The 25,220-nt window shown below is 43.3% G+C and overlaps 1 protein-coding gene across 3 annotated transcripts in view; it reads left to right on the plus strand.

The window, feature by feature from the left end:
• The window catches only part of cux1b (cut-like homeobox 1b), a 63,811-nt gene that overhangs the window by 16,568 nt on the left and 22,023 nt on the right, over nucleotides 1-25,220 (plus strand). For all 3 annotated transcript variants that reach the window (XM_030067680.1, XM_030067678.1, XM_030067679.1), the window contains exons 2-9: nucleotides 2,932-3,042; nucleotides 7,331-7,378; nucleotides 11,381-11,459; nucleotides 13,909-14,046; nucleotides 16,460-16,583; nucleotides 18,597-18,673; nucleotides 18,867-18,933; nucleotides 23,994-24,042. In XM_030067680.1, coding sequence (XP_029923540.1) covers nucleotides 2,932-3,042; nucleotides 7,331-7,378; nucleotides 11,381-11,459; nucleotides 13,909-14,046; nucleotides 16,460-16,583; nucleotides 18,597-18,673; nucleotides 18,867-18,933; nucleotides 23,994-24,042 — 693 coding nt within the window. The remainder of the gene's footprint in view (nucleotides 1-2,931; nucleotides 3,043-7,330; nucleotides 7,379-11,380; nucleotides 11,460-13,908; nucleotides 14,047-16,459; nucleotides 16,584-18,596; nucleotides 18,674-18,866; nucleotides 18,934-23,993; nucleotides 24,043-25,220) is intronic.

Consider the following 25,220-nt stretch of genomic DNA (forward strand, 5'->3'; position numbering starts at 1 on the left):
TTTTATAGGAAAGTAGAGATAATTAGCATCTTGTGCAGTGGGATCTCAACTTGTGTGGCCAAGCACCCTGGTGATGCCATAGCATGAGTTTAGTGGTGCGTTTAGACGGTGCTCAAAATATTAAGCTAATACACAGCAAACCAAATTACACTTTAGTAAATTTCGTTTCAGTGAGTTTAATCAGGCTGTTTCTATCTTCAAGCTGATTGTTTAATTATGCAAGGTTTGTATCACAGGCCCTCAAAATACCTGAGAATAACTACTGGTCATTCATTGTACTTTCCCTGTGTAGTTATTTTGTCCATGAACTCTCACTTACAGGTCGAGGTTTTATATTCACAGCTTAACGTTACTGATCAATAGCACAGCTGAATAAGTAAAAGCATTATCTCTTGACTTTTGAGAGCTTCCCTAAATTTCTCCTTGTTCATACTCATATGCCTCATAAATTCAGCTCACGCTTCCGACCAGAATGTTCCATTGAGTTTTAATTTCAAAATGATGTCAAACTGTCTTTGAACGAAGTCACTGTGACTAACCCCAATGAAGTCTCAACACAGCAGGTGGTGGAAAATAATAAAATTTTAACACATGACCCCACAAGCTACAATAATACATTTAATTTGTGCTGCATGTGCTTCTTGTGATTAATAACTGACACTATGATGTTTACTCTATGTTAGTGTAATTACACCTCTATTCACCAACAATAGCTTTATATTTTTTGCCAATTAATTTAAAATAATTAAAATTTATTAGGTCCCTCTTCTTTCATCCAGCGTTGCACGAGCTTCTGCGCACGCTCGAATTCACTAACTGCTAGTGCAGCTGCTCCATGGCCATGGGCAGACAGGCTGCTCCATCAACTGCTCCATGGGCAGAGAGAGCAAGATGGCATGTAAGCAAGTGAGCATTTTTTGAGCGTCCTGCGCCACTGCGTAAAACCCATTGCAGAGGATAGTCCACCAAGTCTATTTATTTTTTATGGTCGATGGATAAAACGAGATCACGGTTGGTCAGGGAATTCAACCTAATGCTGATGGGGGGGGTGGGAAAATCTCCTAATTAGTATTTGATCACACTATTTCTTCAGAGGGTTGTGTTATTATTTTTTATTTTATTTATTTGTGTGTGTGTGTCTGTGTGTGTGTGTGTGTGTGTGTGTTGGGATGGGGGGGTTGGGGTGGGCAGGCATGTGTGTGCGTGTGTGTTTTGGGACCTTGTCAGCAGACTGGGCCACAAGGGCCCCTGTGGTAATGTGTGTATTAAATGATTAGTGTGTTAGTTAGCATAACGGCCCTTCAGCAGCGTTTAATCACTCTCAGGGGTGGGCGGCCTCACAGGAGGTAGATGGGAGGGGGGAGTGAAGGGGTGGGGGGTTGAAAAGAGAGGAGAGGGAATTAAATGGAGAAGAGGACGGCGCCGTCAGTGGAGTGAGGGGAGTGGAAGATTTGAAAGGAGAATATAGAAAGACGAGGGATAAGAGGAGCGAACGTGACAGCGAGAATTCAACAGAAACATAATCCAGCATGGCTCACACACTCAGCAGGGAGAGATACAATCTTTACAAGGCCTGAATGTCTTGTTAATGTCAGCACTTGGCCCATCATCTGGAACAACTCCCATAAACAGCTATTAATAACAATGTAAAATGGATGGGGATAAAGGCCTTGACAACGCTGTTGTTGTCGATAATTGTGTTGTGATATTGTTGTTGTCATGTAGGGAAGGGCTCGTCTGGGCTAGCCAGTTATGAATTGTTCTGAACACTGTGTCTCCTTTGTGTGTGTGTGTGTGTGTGTGTGTGTGTGTGTGTGTGTGTGTGTGTGTGTGTGCGCACGCACGCATGTGTGCGCATGTTTTTGTGGATTGTTTGGTACAGGTGTCGTCATGCCCAACTGACCAGTGACTGATTGACTCACGGGCTGAATGGTTTAGATTTTGTTTGTGGTGATAGGAGATCAAAGTACAGGTATACACAGGTTTTCCTTGGCATGGCATTTATGTTGTGGTTCTGTTCTGTCTCAGCTGCACTGACACGTCAGCCAAGTTCAGCTGGTGAGGAGGGGTTGTCTGCAGCACGCCAGACTTGTTAAAGGGTTTGCCGCCTAATCAGAAGACAACTCCCTGATATATGGAAGGGTGATGATCATGACAGTCAGGATTTTTACTATTGCAGTTAGCTATTATTATTACTTAGCAAGTCATCTTGGTCTTTAATGCACTTTCAGTATTATAGTAGTGTGCAGTAATAATAGTAGTAACACTACCTATTCAGAAATATTATGTGTGCAGAAATTACACTGCATACAATAATACACTGCCGCTGCGGTTTTCCTCTGCATTAATACAACACACACTAGAAAACATGACCCCACGGTCAAACTTCAGCCATGTTCTTGGAGCAGCTGAATCATTGTATCGGCACCTCTCATAGAATTTCCTCGGTGACAGCGTCATTGGATGCGATGGGGGGGTGGAGGTGTTTGGATTGGTCGTGGCAGAAGTGGTCTCTTTGGCTTGAAGTTCACCATTTTTCTTTTTCTTTCCTCGGGGCTACCCTCCCACAAGAAATCTCCACAACTGGATTTGTTTCAACTGCCTAGATGACAACAAGTATCTCATGCAAAATCGCACGGTTTGATGACTGACACAATTATGTATTACACGCAGCACGGCAGATCTAGCAGATTGAAGTGACAGCAAACCAGCAGCTTTCTCCAGCACCTGTAGTAAATTTTTTTTTTTTTTTTCTACCAGCCAGAGTGGCGGGTGGTCTCCATAATTTACTCACCAAAGACTAAATTTACCTGCATTTGGCAACTGGCAAGTGTTAATTTTGGACCCTGATGACAGTAATAATAAAGATTATACTAAATCTGTGTAGCACTTTTCTTAAACTTACAAAAGCTGTGTGTTTGTATGTTGCAGAAAGAACTAGATGCCACCGCCACACAGCTTGCCAACAGACAGGACGAGAGTGAACAATCCAGGAAGAAACTAATCGACCTGAGCCGCGAGTTCAAGAAGAACACACCAGAGGTGAGACAATCACATATTCACACTCACATAACCACGCATATTTCCCACTTCCTTTTATGTCTGTCGTAACTTGCTTTTCTCTGCGTCTCTGTCTTCTTCATAAAAATCTAGCTGTGATTATTTACTGAGAAAGCAAGGGAGGAGTAGAGACGGTGCAGAGATGCGGGCTTAGCTCCCAAAAATAGTCTCTCCATTAGTTTCCCTCAAATCCTAAAGAGACAAAACAGAAAACCCCTCAGGAGTTTGTATTATCTGACCTAGTTTTTTATGCGTGCAGAAAGTGTGGTCTGTGTGTGTGTGAGGGGGAGAGAGAGAGAGAGACAGAGAGAGAGAGACAGAGAGAGGGAGCCAGACAGAGGAGGAGGGAGGGGGAGAAAGCGAGAGTGTGACAACACTACTAAGTGGGATCAGGAGGGAATTCTGTCCTGTTCCTGTGTTCCCATCACTCCTCCTGGGAATATTTGTTTCATCTCTGTTACCAAGGCAACTCATTTTAAACCACACAGCGAAAACAAAGTATTGTTGTGTTATTATTGGTAATGTCACCATGGTGAATTATTGATGGTTGTATGAATTATGTATGAATGGAGTAGACCATGGATAGAAAATTGTCAACTCTCCATGGAGTAGACAGTAGGCCTATTATATTTACCAAAGGATGAAGATTCTGACTATTGACTTTAGGATATATCCCACCTCGTGTAGAGGAATATACACCGGAGAAAATTGTACCAGCATACGAAAGACACTAATTTCACTTTACTCCACACATTCGTCTCGACGCTCATTCCCAAGCAGAGCCACATACCTAGCAACACATGCTGGGAGGCAGGGAGGCTGGCACATTCATGAAAAGTCAGACACACACACACAAACTCGCAGAGGTGGAGAGACACACATACACTCACACACCAAAAAAAAAAAAAAAAAAAAAAAAAAAAAACATGCAGAGGCGCACACATAGAAACACACTGCGATACACACACAGAAACACACAGAGGCAGATAGCCTAGATCACAGAACAGGACACACACATTCATCAGTGTAACAAGGCTGTGATTTAGGAAGGCTCCTCTGGCGTCTGTGTGGCCCCTGGCATCTCCCTGGTATGTGGAGGAGGAATCTGAGCCAGGCCAGACGAGCGACAGGATTCATTACAGGGCTGTATCAGGCTCAGTAGGAATCAGCACTAAAAAACTACCGCCGTCTGTAAAGTGTAAAAGCGTTAAGACCACATTCCAAATAGTTCAGTCCGAAACGTTCGATGGCCGACGTGTGATAAAATGCCTCCGCGCTGCCCTGTGTGTGTTTGCAGAGCTGTGTTTCTGTCTGGTGTGTGTGCGTGTGTTTGTGTGTGTACGCGTGTGTGTATGTGCGTGCGTGCGTGCGTGCGTGCGTGAGTGTGTGTGTGTGTGTGTGTGTGTGCATGTGGTTGACCGGTCTATAGGGCATGCTGTCAGCTCTCTGTGGTCCAGACCAGTCAGCGGAGATCACAGTCAGATCAGATCAGACTGCATTAGGCTGAGCGGGAGTCCGTCTCTGATCCATTATTCAACAACCAGGAGACCGGCCCACGTTGACTGTGTCTAGTCTACTGAGCTGTACTCAGTGTGAACCGCACTCGTGGTCTGCATAATAACACACACGCAAACACACATACACACACTTTTGTAGCATTTTGAAAGTAGTGCAAAGAAATGCAGCGTGAAAACAAAGTTTTCATAATTCATTAAGACTGACACACACTGCTGAATTTTTCTTGAGAATGCATCTCACTGTGCTTCCTAGGTTGTCTGAATAATTCATCCAGTTCTTAATTTCTTTTTAGTCAGTGAGGACTGCTCTACTACGTTGTTATCCAGGCAAGAATGGGAATGGTTGTAAAATGTCCCAAAGATTGCTGGCCAGAGGCAATGGTAGTAAAACAACTTTGTGTGTGTGTGTGTGTGTGTGTGTGTGTGTGTGTGTGTGTGTCTGTGTGTCTGTGTGTGCGTGCATGTGTACGCATGCACACATACACACGTTTGTGTTTAGCTGCAGGGCAGACAGACAGCGAATGGGAGTTCCATACTCCCTGGAGGATTCCTCAGGCTGGCCTGTCTGCTGTCTGCCTGCAGCTCACACACCAGCCATCCATCTCCCGCTGCCTGGCCCCCTCCAGTCCCCTCACCAAACACACACACACACACACACACACACACAGATTGTCCATGGTGTCTGTGTGCATTGTTATGTTATATGGTCATAAATCTTTGGAAGTGGAGGGGGGAGGGGAGGTGGTGCACTGGAGAGTTGAGCAAGGGGGTTTAAAGCTCGGATGTTCAGCAAAGGAGGAGCTAGCTTCTACTTGTTATTTATATGTGTTTTGTTTCTGTGTGTTCTTTGTGTACTCTAGCGCGTGAGTGTGTGCACGTGCTCGTCAAGGTAGTATTTATTTTCCCAAAACTACATATATAGGGAGGAGAATATAAACATTTTAGTAAACTCAAATAACATTAAAAAATTATGTATGGTCTTAAAAAAAACCCTAAAGCTATAATCTCTAAGTTTAAAATTTAATGAAATTAAACAAAAGCATAAATGATTTTTTAACTAAAGCCAAAATAAGAATAGAATACTATAGAAGAGAAATAATGAAAACAAAAAGGGCCAACAACGCATTTCAAATAGCTGCTGACAAAACAGTCAAATTTAAATTTGTGAATAAAATGAAATTAAATTTTTAATTGATGATGATGCATTTAGCCAAAAACAGAAACCAGCACAGGTAAATGGAAAAAAAACTATCTGAAATGAAACCAAATTCAGAAATGCAAAATAACCTGTAAACAAAAACAAATGTAAATCAGGAAACTGATATTACCCTGGTGTGTGTGGGTGTTTTTATGTGAATGCTGATCATTTGTGTTTGTGTGAGAAAGGGAAAGCCTGAGCAGGGAGGGTGGGGTGGGGTGGGTGGCAGAGGGGGTATGTGGGGGTCATTATCTCCAGCAGGGGAATATTGAATTGGCCCAGACAAACAGCCACAACGACCCCTGATGAGGTAACAATGGCGTGGGGTCAGCGAGGTCATGACCTGTCCTCAGCCCCAGACAAGCAGCCTGTCTGGCCCTCGCCTGGGATTAGCCTGGCCCCAGACACTGGTCCCAGGTCAGTTTAGGATGCACACTCCTTGTAATATCAGTTAGTATCAAGCATGAAAGGCTTTTAAAAGGAGGTTTCTAAAAGGTGCAGAGTCTCGGAAGCACACATCTGTCGTTGCCCTACTTCACATCTTCATTAGGCAATTTTGTGTGTGTGTGTGTGTCCAGGAACTGTGCAGATCCCGTGTGTGCCTGTACAGAATGTCCTATTCAACTGTGCTTTTCACAGTACGCTCCAGTTCAGCTTGTCCGGATGTAGGCTCAGCTAACGGTGTGGTGATTTGCATGTTCCCCCGATACATACTCGACTGGCTATCTAATCTGAAAGCGCTGACTCGTACTGGAAAGTCATGCAATGGGACTTGCGGGATGGAAAGCATTTGCTTTATAGTAAAAAAACTTGGTGCATGGAGATGATTTGCATTAACTACAGGCCTACACTATGGCTCATTCAGTCTCTGGCTGTCTCACACGCGCTAGTGGAGCCTCTGGGTAGCCCAGGTGGTGCTGCACCTGTTCTTATGAGGAACACAGTCCCACAGAGCACCTCAGGGTGCAAACCTGGCTCCGCTCCTCTACCCTCTTGTTCATCACTCACGCACCACTCATTAGTCATTAGTAATGGCAAGTTTGGTTGCCACTTGATTATTTCTATTTTTTTTTTAATGACAGTGTAGCCTCATGATTCCCACAGGTCACTGAATTTCTGAAAACTCATGGAATTTCTAGGCGAGGAAGGCAGGGAATTTAATAAAAAAATAAATAAAATCTGTAAAAAATTATCACCAAATAGAAATTCAATATATTACTTATTATGTAATATTTATTTAGCATTGTGTTTACATTAATCATTACATCAATCATACATCATACAAAAAATAATTACATTAATTAATAAAGTGTAAATTGGTATGTTGCATTTATTTAGGTCACAGAAATGTATTTTAGTCATGGAAAGTCGTTAAAGTCAGGGAATTTTATGTTTGACTTTGAGAGGGAACTTTGTAGCCCACTGCTTTGAAACTGTATTGAAGTGTAGAAATTGTTTTTGTTTCTCTACAACAGTACCATAAAATCAAAACAACATTTTAATAAAGCTGATTCTGATTTCCCTAATGTAACCTCTTCCCTCTTTTCGTTTTCAGGATTTACGGAAACAGGTTGCCCCCTTGCTCAAGAGCTTCCAAGGAGAGGTGAGTGTGTTTTTGTGTGTATGTGTGAGTGTATATTGACACAGTGATAGACATACAATACTCAAATACAGAATTTACACGGCGCAGTTTCAAAGCACACTTGACATTCGTTGACACTACCCCTCTCTGTACCCTTCACTTCACTCCTCTTTCCGCTTTCATATTTCCTCTTAAATCACCTTCTCTTCCCTCTCGCTTCCCTCTCTCCAGTCCTCTCCCTCTCCCCTCGTCACTCCCCCATCTCCTGTCTTCTCTCTCCACTATCTCATTTCCCCTCTTTCCTCTCCCTCTTTCTTCGCTCTGCTCTGCTCTTGATTTTCTGTCCTATTCATGATGTCCTGTAGCCCGGGGGTGTGTTTAAATTGCATCCTGCAAAAAAAAAGGCACCACAAAACCCTGGCTCTAGCCAGTCACAACTCACAGAATGCTATTTCCTCAGACTTCGCTTGGCTGCATGATTTGGTAGGGTTATTTGTTGTTTTTTGTTGATAGGATGAATCATAAGCCTATTCTGTTCATTATTGGCACATTTATTAAGTTTCAGCTGAATATTGTGCCTAGCATTTTCATGTACCTTGACCTTGAGGAGGTGATTTTTGTGTGTGTATTATAATCATACTCCCACCTCTCCCCATATCTCCTCCTCCATCATTTTGACCTATTTTCATCATGACTCCTGCTTTCTGGCAGCCATACATTCCCAGTTCACTCCCTCCCATATGTGAAAGTCAGAGGGCAGACTGGAAGCGGCTGGTTTAGACTGAGGCGTTATTTGGGGTTGGAGTGGGTGGAGGTTCAACCCAACAATATCACTTCCCCAGCGCGCACACACACACACACACACACACACACACACATACACACACACACACAAAATCATCTCAATAGATAGTGACAGGACTGCTTTGCCACTGGCCATAGAATATTACAGTTTAACACTGGGTTAGTTTCCATATTCTTGTGTTAGAGCAGCAACCACAGCCAGTGGTTATGTAAAAATGCTGTAATTTATAGTGGTTCCACCATGTTCTGCTGATGATCCGCAGTCTATTTAGAGAATAGAAACGGTTGCAAATATAATTGGGGCTTTGTCAGCTGTTTCCACCGCGCTCATGTTGACACACCTTGACATGCGCGCACACCAGAAGCACGCCGAGGCACATAGTGGGTGGTCACGGAACTGAGAAAGACATTATCTTATGATTATTGAGATAATACTGTACACCCGCGCCATTCTCAGGGCAGCCCATCAATCAGACGACTATTCTGTGTGGTTGCGTGCCACAACACGAGTAGCTTTGAGAATGTGTAATTTTAGCTTGGCTTTGTTTGCTTACCCCCTTGGTCCTTTGATCAAGCACAAGACAGCACTAGAAACCACTGGGTATTCCCGGTGAAGTTCTTAGGTAACTCATCCATAAGCAGTTTAACCAGCATCTTGAATCTTTGCTAAGTGAATGTGGAACAATAAAAAGTTTGGGCCCAGGAACTCGGAGGTCCTGATACTGTGTTTAATCTTTGTCATTGAAAGGTGGATGTCCTGGGGTCATAATTATTACCAATAACAGTACTGTTTCCACAAGGCCTTACTTTGGTAAACGGGTTATGTTGTGTGTATCTGTGTGTGTCTGTGCGTGTGTATGTTGTGCGCTCAGTGTTCCTTGTAGGTCCATCGATCAGATAAGCTTTTCCATTATCCAAGGCTTCAGTCTCTGCTTCCCATAGCCTTCCCTTATCAGACTCCACTGAGGCCACACACACGCACACACGCGTGCGCACACACACACACACAAGCATGCATACACGCACACAGGTCAGCCCAATGCCCTTCACACACCATGGGTAGATAGGGGAGCGAGGCGGTGCTGAGTGATGGTGGCACAAGGTGCTGACGTATGTATGTATGTGAGTGTGTGTTTGTGTGGGTGTGTGTCAGGGTTACCTTTTGCATTTGCAAGCACTTCTCATCGCAAACCTACTGATACTGGTGAAGTATCATTTGTGTCACTTCATTTGTATTGCTTGGCCTGTGTGTGTGTGGGGAGCCTTGTAATAGCAGTTGTCATTGGGTTCAGTTGAAAGAACTGCGGTTGGGAACAGCAGGGTTGTATTTGTAGATCCTGGGTGGTCTTCTAATGGCTCTGGTCCTGCATTTAACCTGCCTCTAACTGTAGGGTGTGTCCTACATTAAATGTCTATTTCCTGCCTCCCATGTTGGGCTATATAAAGCTGCTGTACCACTGACCTTGGCCCAGTCATTCTACAGTCACGCAGCTGGTTTACTTCACTGCCATCGGCAGATCACTTGTGTGGGTGTGTGTGATTTCTGTTAAGAGTGTGAGTGTGCTGCCGTGTTACCATTATTCGTGGTCACACTCTGAACCTTCGATCATATCCCCCACCAACAGTATCACACACACACACACACACACGCTCTCTGATGGGCAGGTTTGATGTTGGTGTGTAAGAGGTATTAGTAGCCAGCATCAGTAATCTCCCATTAGTGGCCTTGCAGTTGGGGATCCTGACCGCTCAATGTCACACAGCACATGAAGATGGTAAAGTACATGACATAGTGTGATGTGAGAATGAGATATTGCTTTAGTGGTGTTGTGTGTGTGTGTGTGTGTGTGTGTGTGTGTGTGTGTGTGTGTGTGTGTGTGTGTGTGTGTGAGAGAGAGACAGAGGGAGAGAGAGAGAGAGAGGGAGAGAAACAAACGCTGTGCATGCCAGGGAGACATGAGATGATATTAGAGTGCATGACAGGGAAACATGCATGTGAGGGGAAACATTGAGGAGGAGGGAAAAAAAATGAGTGAGAGAATGTGGAAGTGACAAGAGGGAGCATTCGAGAGAGATAGAGAGAAAGAAATAGACTGAGAAGGGAAGGAAAAAAACGAGGGAGGGGTGCTGGCACCAGCCTACTTAGGGCCAGATGTTTTGCGGCTAAAAAACTAGAGATGAATCAAAGCCATGTGAAGAGATTTATTAGGTTCCCATAGGAGCCCAGGCAGTATTACATGTAGCCCGCTCTGTTTACAGTGGCAAGAACCCCTAAACCACCCATCAACTACACTACTGGCTTGGCTGGGAATGTGAAGACTTTATATTTGGACTTATAAAGGCTTTTGTCTTTATTCCCTTTCTCTCAGTAAAAATGCTGGAGGAGTTGGACGAGAAACACAAGGCTGTTTAGTCTGAGTGCTAGAGCCAGAGCAGTCAGCTGTAGCTCTGCCCAGCACAGTAGCACCATCTGAATGTCTTTATTTGGCATCTGTTTCTCTCTACTTAGACTTGATTTCAATTGCATTTAGCCTAGTCTGTCTGTAGCTCACATTTGAGTGTGAAAGAGACTGTAGTAGTGTTTGTTGCCTAATGTTTTAGCATAAGCAACCATCTAAAAGTTCTCCAGTATGATTTTAGGATTAATCTCTTATAGATCCATTCTAATGCTGTCCATTTCAAAAATATCGGTGATGGAACGCATGCCGTGCCCTCTTGTGTTAATGGCTGCATCCAGTAATGGATCCACACTGTATTGCTGCTAAGAGCTGACTGAATAATCTGCCCCTGCTGTGGCTGGAAAGACTGAGCCAGCTGTTTAATGATGTCAGCGTGGTGGAGGGAAACGAACACACACAGACACACACACACACACACACACACACACACACACATGCAGACCGACCAACGGACTCAGACACACTCACTTGAGGACAGGCAGGCACGGATGCGCACGGGCACGCGCCAGACGAAACACATCCGTCATCAGATGAACAGCTGAACTGACTTCACGGGAAGGAAACACCAACACAGCCACTGTCAAGACAGCCACGATCGCATGCAACATACCGACGCATAGTGAGGATAGATAGCTATGTACTCCGTGTCTCTTACTGTGAGAAATGATGGGCCTGCCTTTGAGGGTGTGGATGTGACATTCAGATGTGAGGCAGCATAACTGACAATTAGCATTGTCTTTCCTCTCTTTTTTCCCCTCAGATCGATGCCTTGAGTAAGAGAAGTAAAGAAGCAGAGGCCGCCTTCTTGAACGTGTACAAGAAATTAATCGATGTCCCAGGTAAGACTGTGTGTAATGTATATGCTGTGTGCACAGTATGCAGTCTTGTATGTGTGTGTGTGTGTGTGTGTGTGTGTGTGTGTGTGAGTGTGTGCTTGTTCACACACCTCCCCAGTCCAAAGACCAAGCTTGTGATCAGAGGCGTCCCTTATCTATGCAGACAGCACCAACAGGCTAAGAGAAAAAGCGTGACACCGTCCCTCTGGTGCTCCTTCACTGTGCATCCAGGCATGCGCGACGCCTTAATATGTCCCCACGAGAACTCATCCCCGCCGGTGTAGCCTTTAGAGGGTCCTCACAGAAGGTGTGTCCTGATATGGATGACAAGTGTGCCCACGATTGGCTGCTCCAGAGTGCACACATGAGCAGTCACATTCAGCACATGGGGGGGTGGGTGGCGCACACATGCACAGCACACAGTGGTACAGAACACACACACGCAGTCACAGTGATACTGGTTGCAGGTTTTCAGCTGTATTGGAGCCCTGGAGTGCTGTATATGTAGGATTGAGGGAGGAGTTGAGTTCATCCATAGCGTAAGGAGGTCATCATATTCCCATATGGATAGACCTACAGTAATATCTTTGGATTGCACTGCTCCCAATAAGTCAGCGCCAGCTCTGACGGGGCTATTCTTAACTTGCAGCGAGACAATGATGTAATGCCTGATGCACACACACATGCACACAGACGCAGACACACACCAGCCTGACTAATGCAGCAGTCTGGAAAGAGGAAACAGTGTGTTTTGTTCTGTCTTCTATCAGCTGAAGGCCTGGTTAGTCAGCCCAGTGTGCTCTGCTTTAGATTAAAGGTGTCTGGCGGGAGCGTTCAGCACCAGTGGCCCACAAGTCAAACTGCTTTTAACAGGCTGTACAGCTGATTTGGAGGGGGGCACTGTGAAGGACAAAGGTTTGATAAGAGGGAAAGAAACTTGATTTTCAAGGGTGCTGAGGCAGATAGGAGTCCAAATCCAGGCCATGCAGTTATGTTCCTTGTGTTTGGGTGTCTTTGTACCCATGTACATTTGTCTGTGTGTATGTGCAGGCATGCGTGTTTGAATTAATGTGTATGTGTATGTGTGAGTGTGTGTGCCTCTGTGTCAGCTCAGCACTGCATGGTGTGTCACCTTGACAGCACAAAATCAGCATGAAATTCCCCAATCGTTCTCTGCTGATCTCTCATTAGCATAGTTAAGATATCTAACTGCGTCAGACATGACAAACACACGCGCGCATACACACTCACACACACGCACGCATACACACACACACACACACACACACACACACACACACACACACTCACACTCACACTCTCTCTCACACACACACACACACACACAGCCCTTACCCCCAGCTGTAAGCTGTCAGTTCCTCTTATCTGTACAACACACACATAAACACACATACACACACAAACTGCTCTTTTAGCTGGCATGCTGATGAGCGTCGCCTGCGTCTCTTGGCTGCCTGTCACCAGTCTGCCACCCATGTGCACCAATCAGATGTGATTGGCCTGACTGACAGGGCTCTCTTCATCACAGTGACAGTTAACCCTGCTGTGTGTTCATGGAGATGCCTAGAATGCCTCTAGAAAGTTTGCTTTTTTCCTTCAATCTCCGCTTCTTTAATCTCCCATTTATTTCTTGTGTTGCCTATTTTACTGGTCCACTTTCCCCCTCCATGTATTCTCGTGTTTCTCTTTTTTGTGGCGCTTTCAGGCTGCATCACAGTAAATGGTTTTAGTGATCACAGTCTGGTAATCTCTGTTGTTTATGTCTGTCTCATCTCTGTTTTTGCGTTCTCTCCCTGTGCCTCTGTATGGGTATCACTCACCTAATGCTCTTGCTGTCTCAGCAGTTGACGTATTATACTGTTCTGCCCTACAAAACCAAAGAGCAGAAACTGCGCGCTTAGAGAAGCAAAGAAGAATGACTTCAAAGTTTATCTCCTACTCTGACCACAGCAGGGTTGATATAAAGCCTGATAGTATTATCATTCAAAAATATTTATGAATTAAGTTTGTTGATATATAATCTAAACACTAGCCATGACCTTTGCAGTGTTCGTGTTGGGAACTACTCTGCAATAACAAGTCCAGTTGTAGTTCTGTTGTTTTCTTTCCATGTCAGTGAAACCTTTTTACACTTGGCATCCACGTTGTCTGGTGACCCAGTGATTTTACATGCACAATGCATCATAATAATGACAGGCCGATATTTAATTTTTCCCTGCTGGGATCAGTAAATCTCTGCTGGGTGGTCAGAATCAGGGTCCCCTGGTAAGGGGTCATTGCCTTGCTCTAGGACACTTCAACAGGGCGACTGCTTGCTGTCATAAGGCCTTGAAAACAGTTATTCCTTTCTCAGTGTTCCACCAGGTTTCAATAGTTTATTTAATGTAATTTGCAGTGTGTTTTAATGTAGCATGTCTGCCATTTCTGCCAGACCCTGTACCTGTGTTGGAGCTGGCTCAGCAGCTGCAGCTGAAGCTCCAGAAAATGCATGACATTGAGACAGAAAACACCAAACTTCGAGAGACACTGGAGGACTACAACAAGGAGTTTGCGGAGGTCAAGAACCAAGGTCAGAAATGGACACATGCAGAATCACTTTATTTATTTTATTCATCTTTTTTCCCTGTCTTTCAGAGAGGCTTAGTGAAGGACTGCACAATTAATCATAGATAACAACTGGTTACTAATAAACAAAGAGAATAGATTACTCTAGATTACTGACTTTGGCTTGAATCAATCTGAAATGCACTGACTCATTCACAGTTCTTAATGTTTAGGTAATTCTTTCACCTGATTTTCTTACCTATTTCAAACAAAAAAAAAGTCTTACATTATTGCACATGTTCATTCAATTGATATAAACTTTTGGCTAACAGTATTGAAACAAATCATTGACTTGAGTCATGGTTTACAAATTTGAATCAAACTGAATTGCTCCAAAACAGAAAAAAATGTTCTTAAATTGAATCACCAGCTAGTGAATTGTGAATTGAATTAATTGCTGTTTAAGCCCGAGATTCACTCCTCTAACAACTGTGTATCGCATTTTATGTTTACATGATATTGAAGTGCTTATTTTCAATTTCCCTGAAAGTCCTGCTGTGGTACATCACGCACTTCCTTTACACATGACCAGTTATGACCTTTGAAGGTACAACGTGCACCCATGTGACTAAAGCAAAATTTAATGAGAGGCAGGCAGCACCAGTAGAAAAGAAAGAGAATCTTACATAGCCCATCTATGGAAAAATGTAACAGCTCAATGTAACAGAGAGAAGTACCCTCCTTTCTGAATGTGTAAAGATTGTTTTAGTTGGTCACAGTATTTCATTTGATCTTAAAGCAGATGAGGATATGCAGTTACATCTTTTCTGTGCAAATTTTGCTATAGGGCAATAGCTACGCCCCGGAGTAATAAAGTGGTAAACATCTGTCATAAATTTTGTAAATAAAGGACATGAAATGAATAAGACAGGAGTGAAAACAGTATTTTCTAGCTGCTTTGAGAAATACTGCACCATTTAAACTGAAAGTGTGCAATGTTAAGAGTAAAACTCAAAATCTAAAAGTAAAAATAAATGGTAAAGTTCAATGAAAGCTTTGATTTGTGAAACCAAGATAAAACATTTGTGGTTTAATAATCATGATCACACTATTTACCAGGATTATCATTTCTGCTGTAATCATGCAGCCGTTCTCGGTTGGTAACATACCCTGTATGTTTGCATGATGTTGAAGAGTGTTTAAAAACAGTGAACTTTAAAGAGCAAACATAAGGTCACTGGAACCAATTAAGAAGCCCTTTTCAAAGGAACAGTCTGCATTAGAACATATTTTAATGCCTTATGCATTTTAAAAATGCTAAAAGAAAATGTAGACTATTTCACATTTCTAATAGTTGTTCAGGCGGGGGGGGCATGCGGGGCATGGTTTCATGAATAAAAAACGACAGACTACCTCAGGGTAAAGAAAGATGGAAAAAGTGACAAAAGCGGAGAGACAAGTGAGAAAGAGTAATAAAAATGGTGTAATATCGGAGGAAATAGAAGGGTGAGTGAGCGAGCGGGGAATGTTTTGGAATCCCCCCTTCTTCAGTGAGAGTTAATTGGAACAGCTCGATAGCGGCAGGGTTCCATTCTGCCATTGATTTTCTTGTTCCCTCATCCTTTATCCCTCCTTCCTGCCTCAATAGATGGGGGATATTTAAACCCCAAAACACACTGTGGAACTCCCACTCCTGTTAAGCACACACACACACACGCCCCCGCCCGCACGCCTGCACACACGCACACGCACACACACGTACAAAGAGTGCAGGGGCCATTGATCCCCGCAACCTAAATGTTTAAAGTTCAGTTAAGCAGTTAAGGGGTAAGAGGGCTCTGAGGGGACTCTCCTCTATTGATTATGTGTCAGAGCAGTGAGACTGGAGTTTAAATCACACACACACATGCGCACACACACACACACACAAAGTGCTAAGAGCCCTCAGTCAAAGGCAGCAAGCAGCAGTGCTCTTTATCTTTGTCTCGCTCACTTATATCTTTCTCCCAAACGCACACACACACGCACACACACATACACAGGCCTATTTATTACCCCAGTTATGTGTTAGATTTATTTCAGGCTGCCCCATACAGAGCTCAGCCGTCAGCAGGTTATGGGGTTTCAGCGCTAATGCAGTCCTAATGAATACACCATATCTGCTGTTGGTGAATGCTGAATATTCTATAGCGGTCATGGATGTAAAGATTAGGCAGGCAGCCATGGGGGCCAGGGTCTTTGCCAGTGCTGACAGAGGAAGAACGCGGGATATGAAACTGTTCCTTTTGCAAAGGTCAACGACCCACTCCAAAACATTATCGTCATCACAAACATTTATCACTAATAGGAAACCAGCAGTTGCGTTTCCCCATGTTTTTCCAGTTTCTCAGTCTTTTTGCTCTTTTCTCTCTCCATCTTTTTGCTTTCCCTTTCTTCAGAGGTGACCATCAAGTCCTTGAAGGAGAAGATCCGGGAGTACGAGCAGTCTCTGAAGAACCAAGCGGAGAACCTGGCCCAAGAGAAGCAGCTTCAGCTACACAACGACTATGCAGAGAAGGAGAGGTATGTTTGTGTGTGTGCTAATGAAGCTGTGTTTGAAATAACAAGTTTAATTTTGCCAATTGAATCCTTTCGGTCAGTTTGTCTTCTTGCAAAACTGGTGTGATATTAATTTATGAATGATACTTCATGGAATTTTTTGGCTCTATACAGCATCGCTATTTCTGACTATTTCTATTTCTGAAGTTAATTCCTTTTGGACTAATAGTCCTAGGATGTTTCTACTAATGAAATTATCAGTTTAATCAACGACTAAGGGCTTATTGCTTTCGCACATTACTTTGCTCCTGCAGATGAATGCAGGAACGGAAAATGACCTTTACAAAGGACAATGCCAGCATTTTTGTCATGTGGGTGCTTGCCATTCCTGCCTTGATGGGAATCAACACCTCAGACTGTTATTTGCTATCCTTATCAAGATGTTTTGTGGCCATTTTATTCAGAATCATTGCCGTTGGGTAAGAAAAAAAACCCTAGACATCTTGAAATCCACAAAATAACCACATTTACAAAAAATGCTGCCCTAATATCTCAGGTGTCATTTTAGTAACCAAGGAAGAGCCCTCCTCCTCTTTGAACCCATTTTCACGGGATTTTTCAAGTGTGCACATTTTCAGGTGCACTGGAAGTCTGTGTCAGGAATGAATAAGCACAAAATGCTACCAGATATTTCAGGAACAGGAAAAAAAAAGTTGCTGACTACTGAGCTGATGTATCAACTCCTGTCAAGGCGAGAGTGACCTAATATTTGCATATAAATGACGCTGTTACTCCTCCTCCAGGAAGTAGGCTTAACTCACTCAACATAACTAAAATTCAACTAAAAGAAACAGTCTGTGTCTAAGAGTTCATACAATCAGAAGTGCTAAATCTAACCTAATTTCAGGAATTAATTTCAGGAATTTTAGGAGTTAGGAATTCAACTTTGACAACTTTAAGGATATCCATAAAGTTTTCTCACAGCTGTTTCAGTTTTTAGAAATTGTTTGAAGCAGTTTTATTTTATTCCATACACTCACTTGGTTTGATTCCAAGATAAATGCCTGTCCCATTGATTACAATGCTCATTACTCACCAACTGCACTGCTGTCATTAAAACGCCCTGAAAAGAGCCTTAGTTTGTGATCAATGAGATAAAAATCCTGAGCTTACACTTCAGCTTGGGTCATAATAGCATTGTGATAAAGCCTGTGTTTATCAAATAACACATTTTCAGACCTTTCCCCGCCATTAATCTTGTCATTATGTCACGCCCGGCCATGCTAAAGCTCGTTGCCCCTTTCAGACATACAGTAGAAGATCAATTGTCCAACCGTATTTCCTGTACGTCAGTGTTTTATAGGCCCCTTCCTGTCTGGAGAGAGCTGACTTCCTGTGTCTGAGAGGGGCAGTAAATGGATGGCACCTCTGATGCATTTTATCCTGGAAGGAGTGAGGGAAGGAGGGAGAGAGAGAGAGAGAGAGAGAGATGAAAGGATGAAGTAGGGGGCAGAAAAATAGAGATGACAGGAGAGACAGATTGGCGGAGAAGGGGGGCATCAAAGCCTGCCATAAAGACCGTCTTTGTGCTAGATTATTGATGTTTTTACACGCAGTGGCAATTTCTCAGCAGAGCCCAACTTTTTATATGCTAAGAATGAATCTATTTTATCCTTGTGGTTTCTGTTGCCCCCCCCTCCCCCACTCACCCTTGCTCTCTCTCTCTCTCTCTCTCTCTCCCTCTCTCTCTCTCTCTCTCTCTCTCTCTCTCTCTCTCTCTCTCTCTCTCTCTCTCTCTCTCTCTCGCTCTCTTCCCCCGGGTGCAGTGTGCCCCAGTGGCCAGACATTCCTGCCTAATAGGGCTGCTTAATGAGGAGTGGGTTGTGTTGGGAGGATTTTAGAGGGGAAAACACTTCAGAAATGGTGGGAAAAAAAGAGAATAGTTGGAGTTGCCATGAAGTGTGAACCCAAGATTTACTGACTTAATATCTGTATCTGTGACTTTCCGCTCCCCGCTCTCCCTCTGTCTGTCTGTAGGAAACTCCAGGAGAGCCAGGAGTCCATGTCCTCAAGGTTGGAAGAGGCCGAACACAAGGCCCAGTCCCTACAGACAGGTACACGCAGTCATTTTAACTGGCTTAGATAAAATGTAAAGTGGTGACGTTGCAGAATCAGTTTTTGAAAGACATTGTTCGTAATTGGTTATTATGCAACATCCTAAGGTTCTTGTTTTGAAGGCAGCTCTGTCAGAGCAGTGAGAGAAACTCAGAATAGACACTCACAGTTTTTTTTTCCTCCATTTTGCAGCACTTGAAACAACTCAGGCAGAGCTCTTTGATTTGAAGACCAAGTATGATGAGGAGTCCACAGCAAAGTATGTCTTCCCACTGATGTGTGTGTGTGTGTGTGCGTGTGTGTGTGTGTGTGGACGGGTGGGTGGGTGACTTCAACCCTCTGGCTTTCTCATAGTCTGCTCTTGACATAATCATCCTGTTTAGTGAATCTGCTTCCCTGGACCCCCCACCCCCACCCCCCTCTCGCTTTACACACAGCTGGATTGTCTCCCATAACACTAAACAGCTCCAAATCCCAGCATTACACACACACTGTAAATACCAACAGAGATTGTACTGCTCTCCACAGCCATAGCAAGCACCAATTTAGAGATTTTTTTTTTTCTGGTGTAGGTTAAAGCTTTTTGTTATTGTCAGGGTTGTAACGGGTGAAGATGGTCTGATGAGAAGGCTGACTTTGAGATTTTAGACTTAAAGCCTCTCTGGCGTCAGATGGGACCCTTTGAGATAATGTAGCTTCAATTACTTCAGCTGGGGGCCATCTATATCATTATTGATCTATGGCGGTGTGCGAGGACGAGAACAGAAGCTTTTTCATGTCGGCACTCAGCGCTGCAAAGTGGCACTTGGTGACATTCACACTCCTCGTCCCCCTCAGATCCCCAGGGTCAGGAGGAAGAACCAGAACCATGCAAGCATCCGCAACCACAACAGAACCCTGTTCAAATTCCTGAATAGAAAAACAAAGCCTTTCATGGGGCTTTATTGGTAATAGAAGTACTTGACTACAAAAACAGATTTCCCTGAAATATGAAGAAATGTGAAGCTCTTGTTTTTAGTCCAGAACTGTGCTTAAAATGTGGAAGGGTGGCCTGCACTTTCACCATGTATGGTTGAGTATGAACTTGACTTTCAAGGTTTCCCCCCATCCCATTTGCTGTGCCCCAAACTCGCTGTCTCTCCATTAACAGAGTTGTTAAATTGATTGGCCGTTAAAAACAGATCGATCCCTCTTTCTCCCTTCCTCACAATACTTTTTTTTGCCTCTCACACTCCCACACTATCTCTTACCTACTTTATTGTGTGTTTGTGTGTAAGAGAAAGGCCACAGGAAGATCTTGCATGCAGTGTAATGGCACTAATCGATTGGTTTCATAGTCCGAGGGGCCTTCTCTGTTCATTCTCTTCTTCCCATTACTGTATCGCTCTGCTCCTCTTCCTTTGTTTACACTTAACTCCTTCCTCACTTTTTCCTTTCGTTCTAAGTCAGAGGAAAATGAATTTTGAGAGGACACATACAGCATTGCTTGTTCACTTACAGAGGCTAATAAACACACACAGACATACACGCACTCACACACTCACTCACTCGTGAGCCTGAGGCAGTCAGGGTCCTTGACTATGTGGCGTGCTGTGATCTGAAATTTTAATGCAACGCTTTAAAGCACACACAAACCCTCCCTAACCCTGCACCCTCCCAGTCCTTGGAGTCCTTCCCCCGTTTACTGCTTGGCTGAGCAAATCGCCAGTGTTTGGCTGAACACAACTTTAACCCTTTGACTGCATATATTTTGGTGTTACAAAACACATATCTACTTTTTTCACATGCACATATGCATAAACACACACGCACACAGTTTGCTCAACTTTAGTTTTTAATAAGGAGGACATTGTGTGACAAATCCCCTGTCCTCTTGCTGCATTTTGGGAATCTGCCTTTTAAACCACACACACACACACACACACACACACACACTCTGACACACACATAGTCACACACTCCAAGAGAATTTAGTCGATGTTGTGGTGCCTGGGGTGTGTGAGCTTTGGAGGGGGCGGCCCTGCAGATGTAGTGTAGCCCCCTCTCTGTGCTGGCGCTGTGAGGGTCGGGCTGGGCGCGTTTTGCCCGTTTAGTCCCTGTTAAAGATTAATGATATATTGATCCCCAACCCCACAGGATTGTGTGTGTGTGTGTGTGCGCGCGTGTCTGTGTCTGTGTCTGTGTGTGTGTGTGTGTGTGTGTGTGGGTTTGTGTGTATGAATGTGCGAATGTGCACATCCTTATCTGTGCGCATGATACCATTTTGGGGGCTATTTAATTGCTGATAATTAGACAACAGTCTTTCCTTTCCTGAGTTCATTTCAAACACACAAAATGGAACATAAACATACACACACATACACACATACAGGTCCTTTTTAAGCCTCCTTGAAATCCCTTAGGTAACATGCTGTGAAAACGCAATGTGGAGAAAGCTAAGGAAAGAAAAGGAATGGAGTGATGAAAGCTAGAGGGCAGAAAGCAAGCCAGGGGCTGGAGGCTAGAGCGAGGAAGAGGGGATAAGAGTGTGATAGAGGAGGGAAATGAAAATCTAAATCAGGGGAATATCCTGCTGGCACCGAGGACAGAGGCCGAGGAAGAGAGAGGGGAGGTGGAAGGGGAAAAAACGAAAGATGAAAGGAGGAAAGTGGAGGGCGATGGGAAGAAAAGGGTTGAAGGAAAGGGATAGAGGCAGGGAGAAGGAGGGTGGAAAAGAAAAGGAGTGGCTGAGTGAGGAGCGCGAGAGAAGATGATAAGAGATGAAAAGGCCTGTCTGAGATGGAGGAAGTACAGTAGGGGCTTAGAGGGCTTTGGGCTTGTTTCAGAAGTCCTACACTACTCACTGATGTCACTGGTGCACCCACTGGCTTTTATGGTACAAAAGAGCGTGTGCATGTGCACATGCCAATGTGTGTTTTCTAATGCAGCTGTGCATGTGCTCTTTGGCTCCTCCCTGTGGCTGCACCATGTAGGTTGGAGAATCAGTTTCAGTGGCATTAAATAAGGCTTTAACATTATGAAGGAGCCTGCCTGTGCCGTTGTGCGGTTGATGAATTAATTCTGCAGGGTGCATCGGCTGGCCACGTACAGTTCCTGCCCTGCCCAGCGACTGACTGACTGTATCAGGATATGCAGAAAATCCCTTGCCTGTGATCTGCTTTGGCCCCCATCCTCTAGCTTTGCCTTTATAATTCCCAAATACAGCCAAATCCAAAGGTTATTTAAGAAGACTTTGTACATCTGTACTTTGATTAAATGATCACATTTGGAGCAGGAGTGGCTGTGTATTTGGGTTGCATTACTACCCATAAACGCTCTCCATTACAAGCTTTTCTGGCTTGTTGGCTCTCTGACCCCACATTTGTGTGTATGCACGCGCGTTTGAGTGTGCGTGTGTCCCGCACACTATAGCTTAAGACAGGATAAAAGCCGGTGAGGTAGTGTACTATTATGTTGTTTAAATGCATACTAGATCCTTTTAACTGTTAGGGAAAGAATAAAAGCGCAGAGTGAAAAGCTCTCCCACCCACATCTGATTCTTTTTGCTGCATTGCCTGTGGCACAATGTTGACCTAATATCAACTGTGTCTGTTTTGTTAAACACATTCAAATCAGTAGTACTCAAGCCTATGGGACATAGAATACTTTTACTTTTTATGCGGTGACACACACACACACAAAAGCCGTATGGGTTATTGGGTTCACTATCAAAAGATAGCAGTGAAATCAGAAAGTCTTAATGGACATTTTAGTGTACCTACAGTGTGCACTCACTTTTTGCACTCCTTGGTTCCCATATGGTTATATCACTTTTTAAATAATGACTTATATAAACACCCACACTGCATTTTGCATTATTTAATTTTATCAACATTTGATGTAATAATTTGCCTTTATTTTAATGTAGCTGAATTAATTTCTCCCTTATACAGACTTGTGCATGCCATATTAACCTTGTACACACACACACACACACACACACACACAACTAATGACCAATAGGGCACTGTAATTTAGGTAATTAAACAGTTCATGCCATATAGCCTGTCATTTCATGAGTGTAATTAACAAATATTTACATTTGCATTGTTTTCCTGTTGTTCTGTCCGTGTAGTGTCTTCCACATCTCTATCAGTTCAGTAAACAAATAATAGGGTGATGTATCATCCATGAAAGAGGGTTATTAAACTATTTTCTCCAAGTCCAATAAGAGGGGGTATTATGGGGATGTGTCCCTGCTGTCTGACCTCTAGCAAGTGAGAGGTGAACCATGGCCTCCATCCAGACCATTAGTCAGACACAATCACACAGCTTCATAGCAGATTAGTCTGCTGTATTAGGACTTAGAGCTCTATTAGTGTAATCCCTCTGTTTTAGTGTGGCCTGGGCTTAGGGGCTTACATGTGCACACCCACACACATACGCGCACACATACACAGGCACTCTTAAATACATATATGCACGCACACATACAAGCTGCTTGGGTTATGGAGTTCACAATCAATGGATTAAGGTGAAATTTAGACAGCAGCTTAATGGACACGGCATTGGCATACTCCAAATGTGTATTGTATGAACACATGCATACACAGATGCATACACACACACACACACACACACACATACATATGATGCACACTCACTGTACCTCCCTCACTGAGTGTTCCATGTTTTACATTTACATCATCTCTGTTTATGATTTTTATGATGTATTTTAGGTTATGTTAGTGAAGCACTGTCACATTCTCAGTCCTGTGTTAGCTTATATTGTTAGAACTGATACCAAAAACACAAATTTTTTTCAGTTTAATGTTATATAGTGTGTAACCATTAGTCTAGTTGACTAATTGTTTAACTGAGAGACTTGCTTGTGTGTTGTAAGACCTTATTTTAATATGTAAAGCATATATAGGTCATGTATAAGCTTACAGCAAAAATGCCAAAGGAGTGTACACTTGATACCCAACTGGGCGCCAGAGAAGATATTTCTGGAAAAAGAGACCTCTGGACAGCAGTAACCAACCATCACCTGTCAAGAGTAAACTGTCAACAGCCTGTTTCCATGGACATCAGCGGTTTCCAAACCAATGCATTATCGATGCATTGGTTACTTTATACCCACAGACACATATGTTCCAAAGAAAGACTGTGCGTAGTTTGCTAGGTGTGTGTTTTGCATTCAGAAGTACAGAAACTTCATATGTAATTTAATTTCTCACCATCAGCTAAATATTATATGTGCGTAGTTAAGGAAATGTCAGTACCATAAATGTTGGTATCCTAAAAATGATCACAGTAGTGACTGTGTGTCTTCCTCAGGGCCGATGAGATTGAGATGGTGATGACAGACCTGGAAAGAGCCAATCAGGTAACGCCATGCCGCTCACAATCCTCAGTGTGCAGTTTTACACAAAATGTCTAAGCTGTGCATCACATTTGACCACTTTTAAAGACAGTACCTAGTTTTATTGTTAACATAAATGCAATTTATTTATTTTAAGAGATACTTATTGTTTGTCTGTGTTCTCTGGACATGAATATCGCCAATGCGTTACATATTATCCATGTTTGGAATAAAAACATGGCACAAAAAACATTAAAAAATATATATATATGTATATATAGACACAGGTAAATCTGAATTAACATAAATACTGTTAACCACGTAGAATCAGTGAAGTGTAGCTTGCATTTACAAAGAATGACTTGATTATTACTGAGGGCTGCTGTTTTCTCTACATGTTCATTAGACACCTACTCAGCCCTTCCAGCTGAGATAAGCCCCCCCAGCATGCCCTCTGCCCTAGCGTTGTAAATATTCCTGTGGTATCTGTTAATGTCATTGTTGTTAACTTTCATTATTAGCCCAAGAGTATGATTTGTGGCTGAAGGGGTAGCATAGGCATGTAATGTTAATATTAGCCTAGAGGTTAGTGCTCCGACTATAATGCCACACACACACTATTCACACTTCTGATTTGAGGTTTACACAGGATGACAGCATGGCCTCCAGCTCAGTCACAGACTTTTTATACGCTTTTATAAGGAGAAAATGGAAAACAGGATTTTTCTTTTGTGACTAGCAGCCCAACTCCCACCCAGTCAATAAGCTCTCTCAATATGGTTGCAATTAGGAACAGTTTGGTATCGGCTCCCTGTAACTCCTAATGATGGCAAGTTGGCCAGCGTTTCAGATCATTCCCAACAGTAGCGTGGCAGTTTGGCAATAAATATGAAGTATTGAGGCTCTTCTCAATTCACTTGACTTTTTTCAGTTTTGATTACATCACTTAAAGGAAAAATCCACCCTGAAACATTTGAACACAGTTTAACAAACAGCTACTGCCTCTTTACTTGGCCCTTTTTAGTTGTCTTTTTCTTGTTCTGGCAGATGACTGATCAGCCTTAGACAACATCACATGATGTCAAACTATTTCCAGCACAGCCACAGTCGACTTTGATTGCTTTTTTAATCATTCCAAATCATTCTCATAGTCCTTGAAACTCCTTTAAAATTTGTGGAATTGTGAGAAACAAAATGGGCCT

This window comes from Myripristis murdjan, chromosome 13 (genome assembly GCF_902150065.1).
Source record: "Myripristis murdjan chromosome 13, fMyrMur1.1, whole genome shotgun sequence".
Lineage (NCBI taxonomy): Eukaryota > Metazoa > Chordata > Actinopteri > Holocentriformes > Holocentridae > Myripristis > Myripristis murdjan.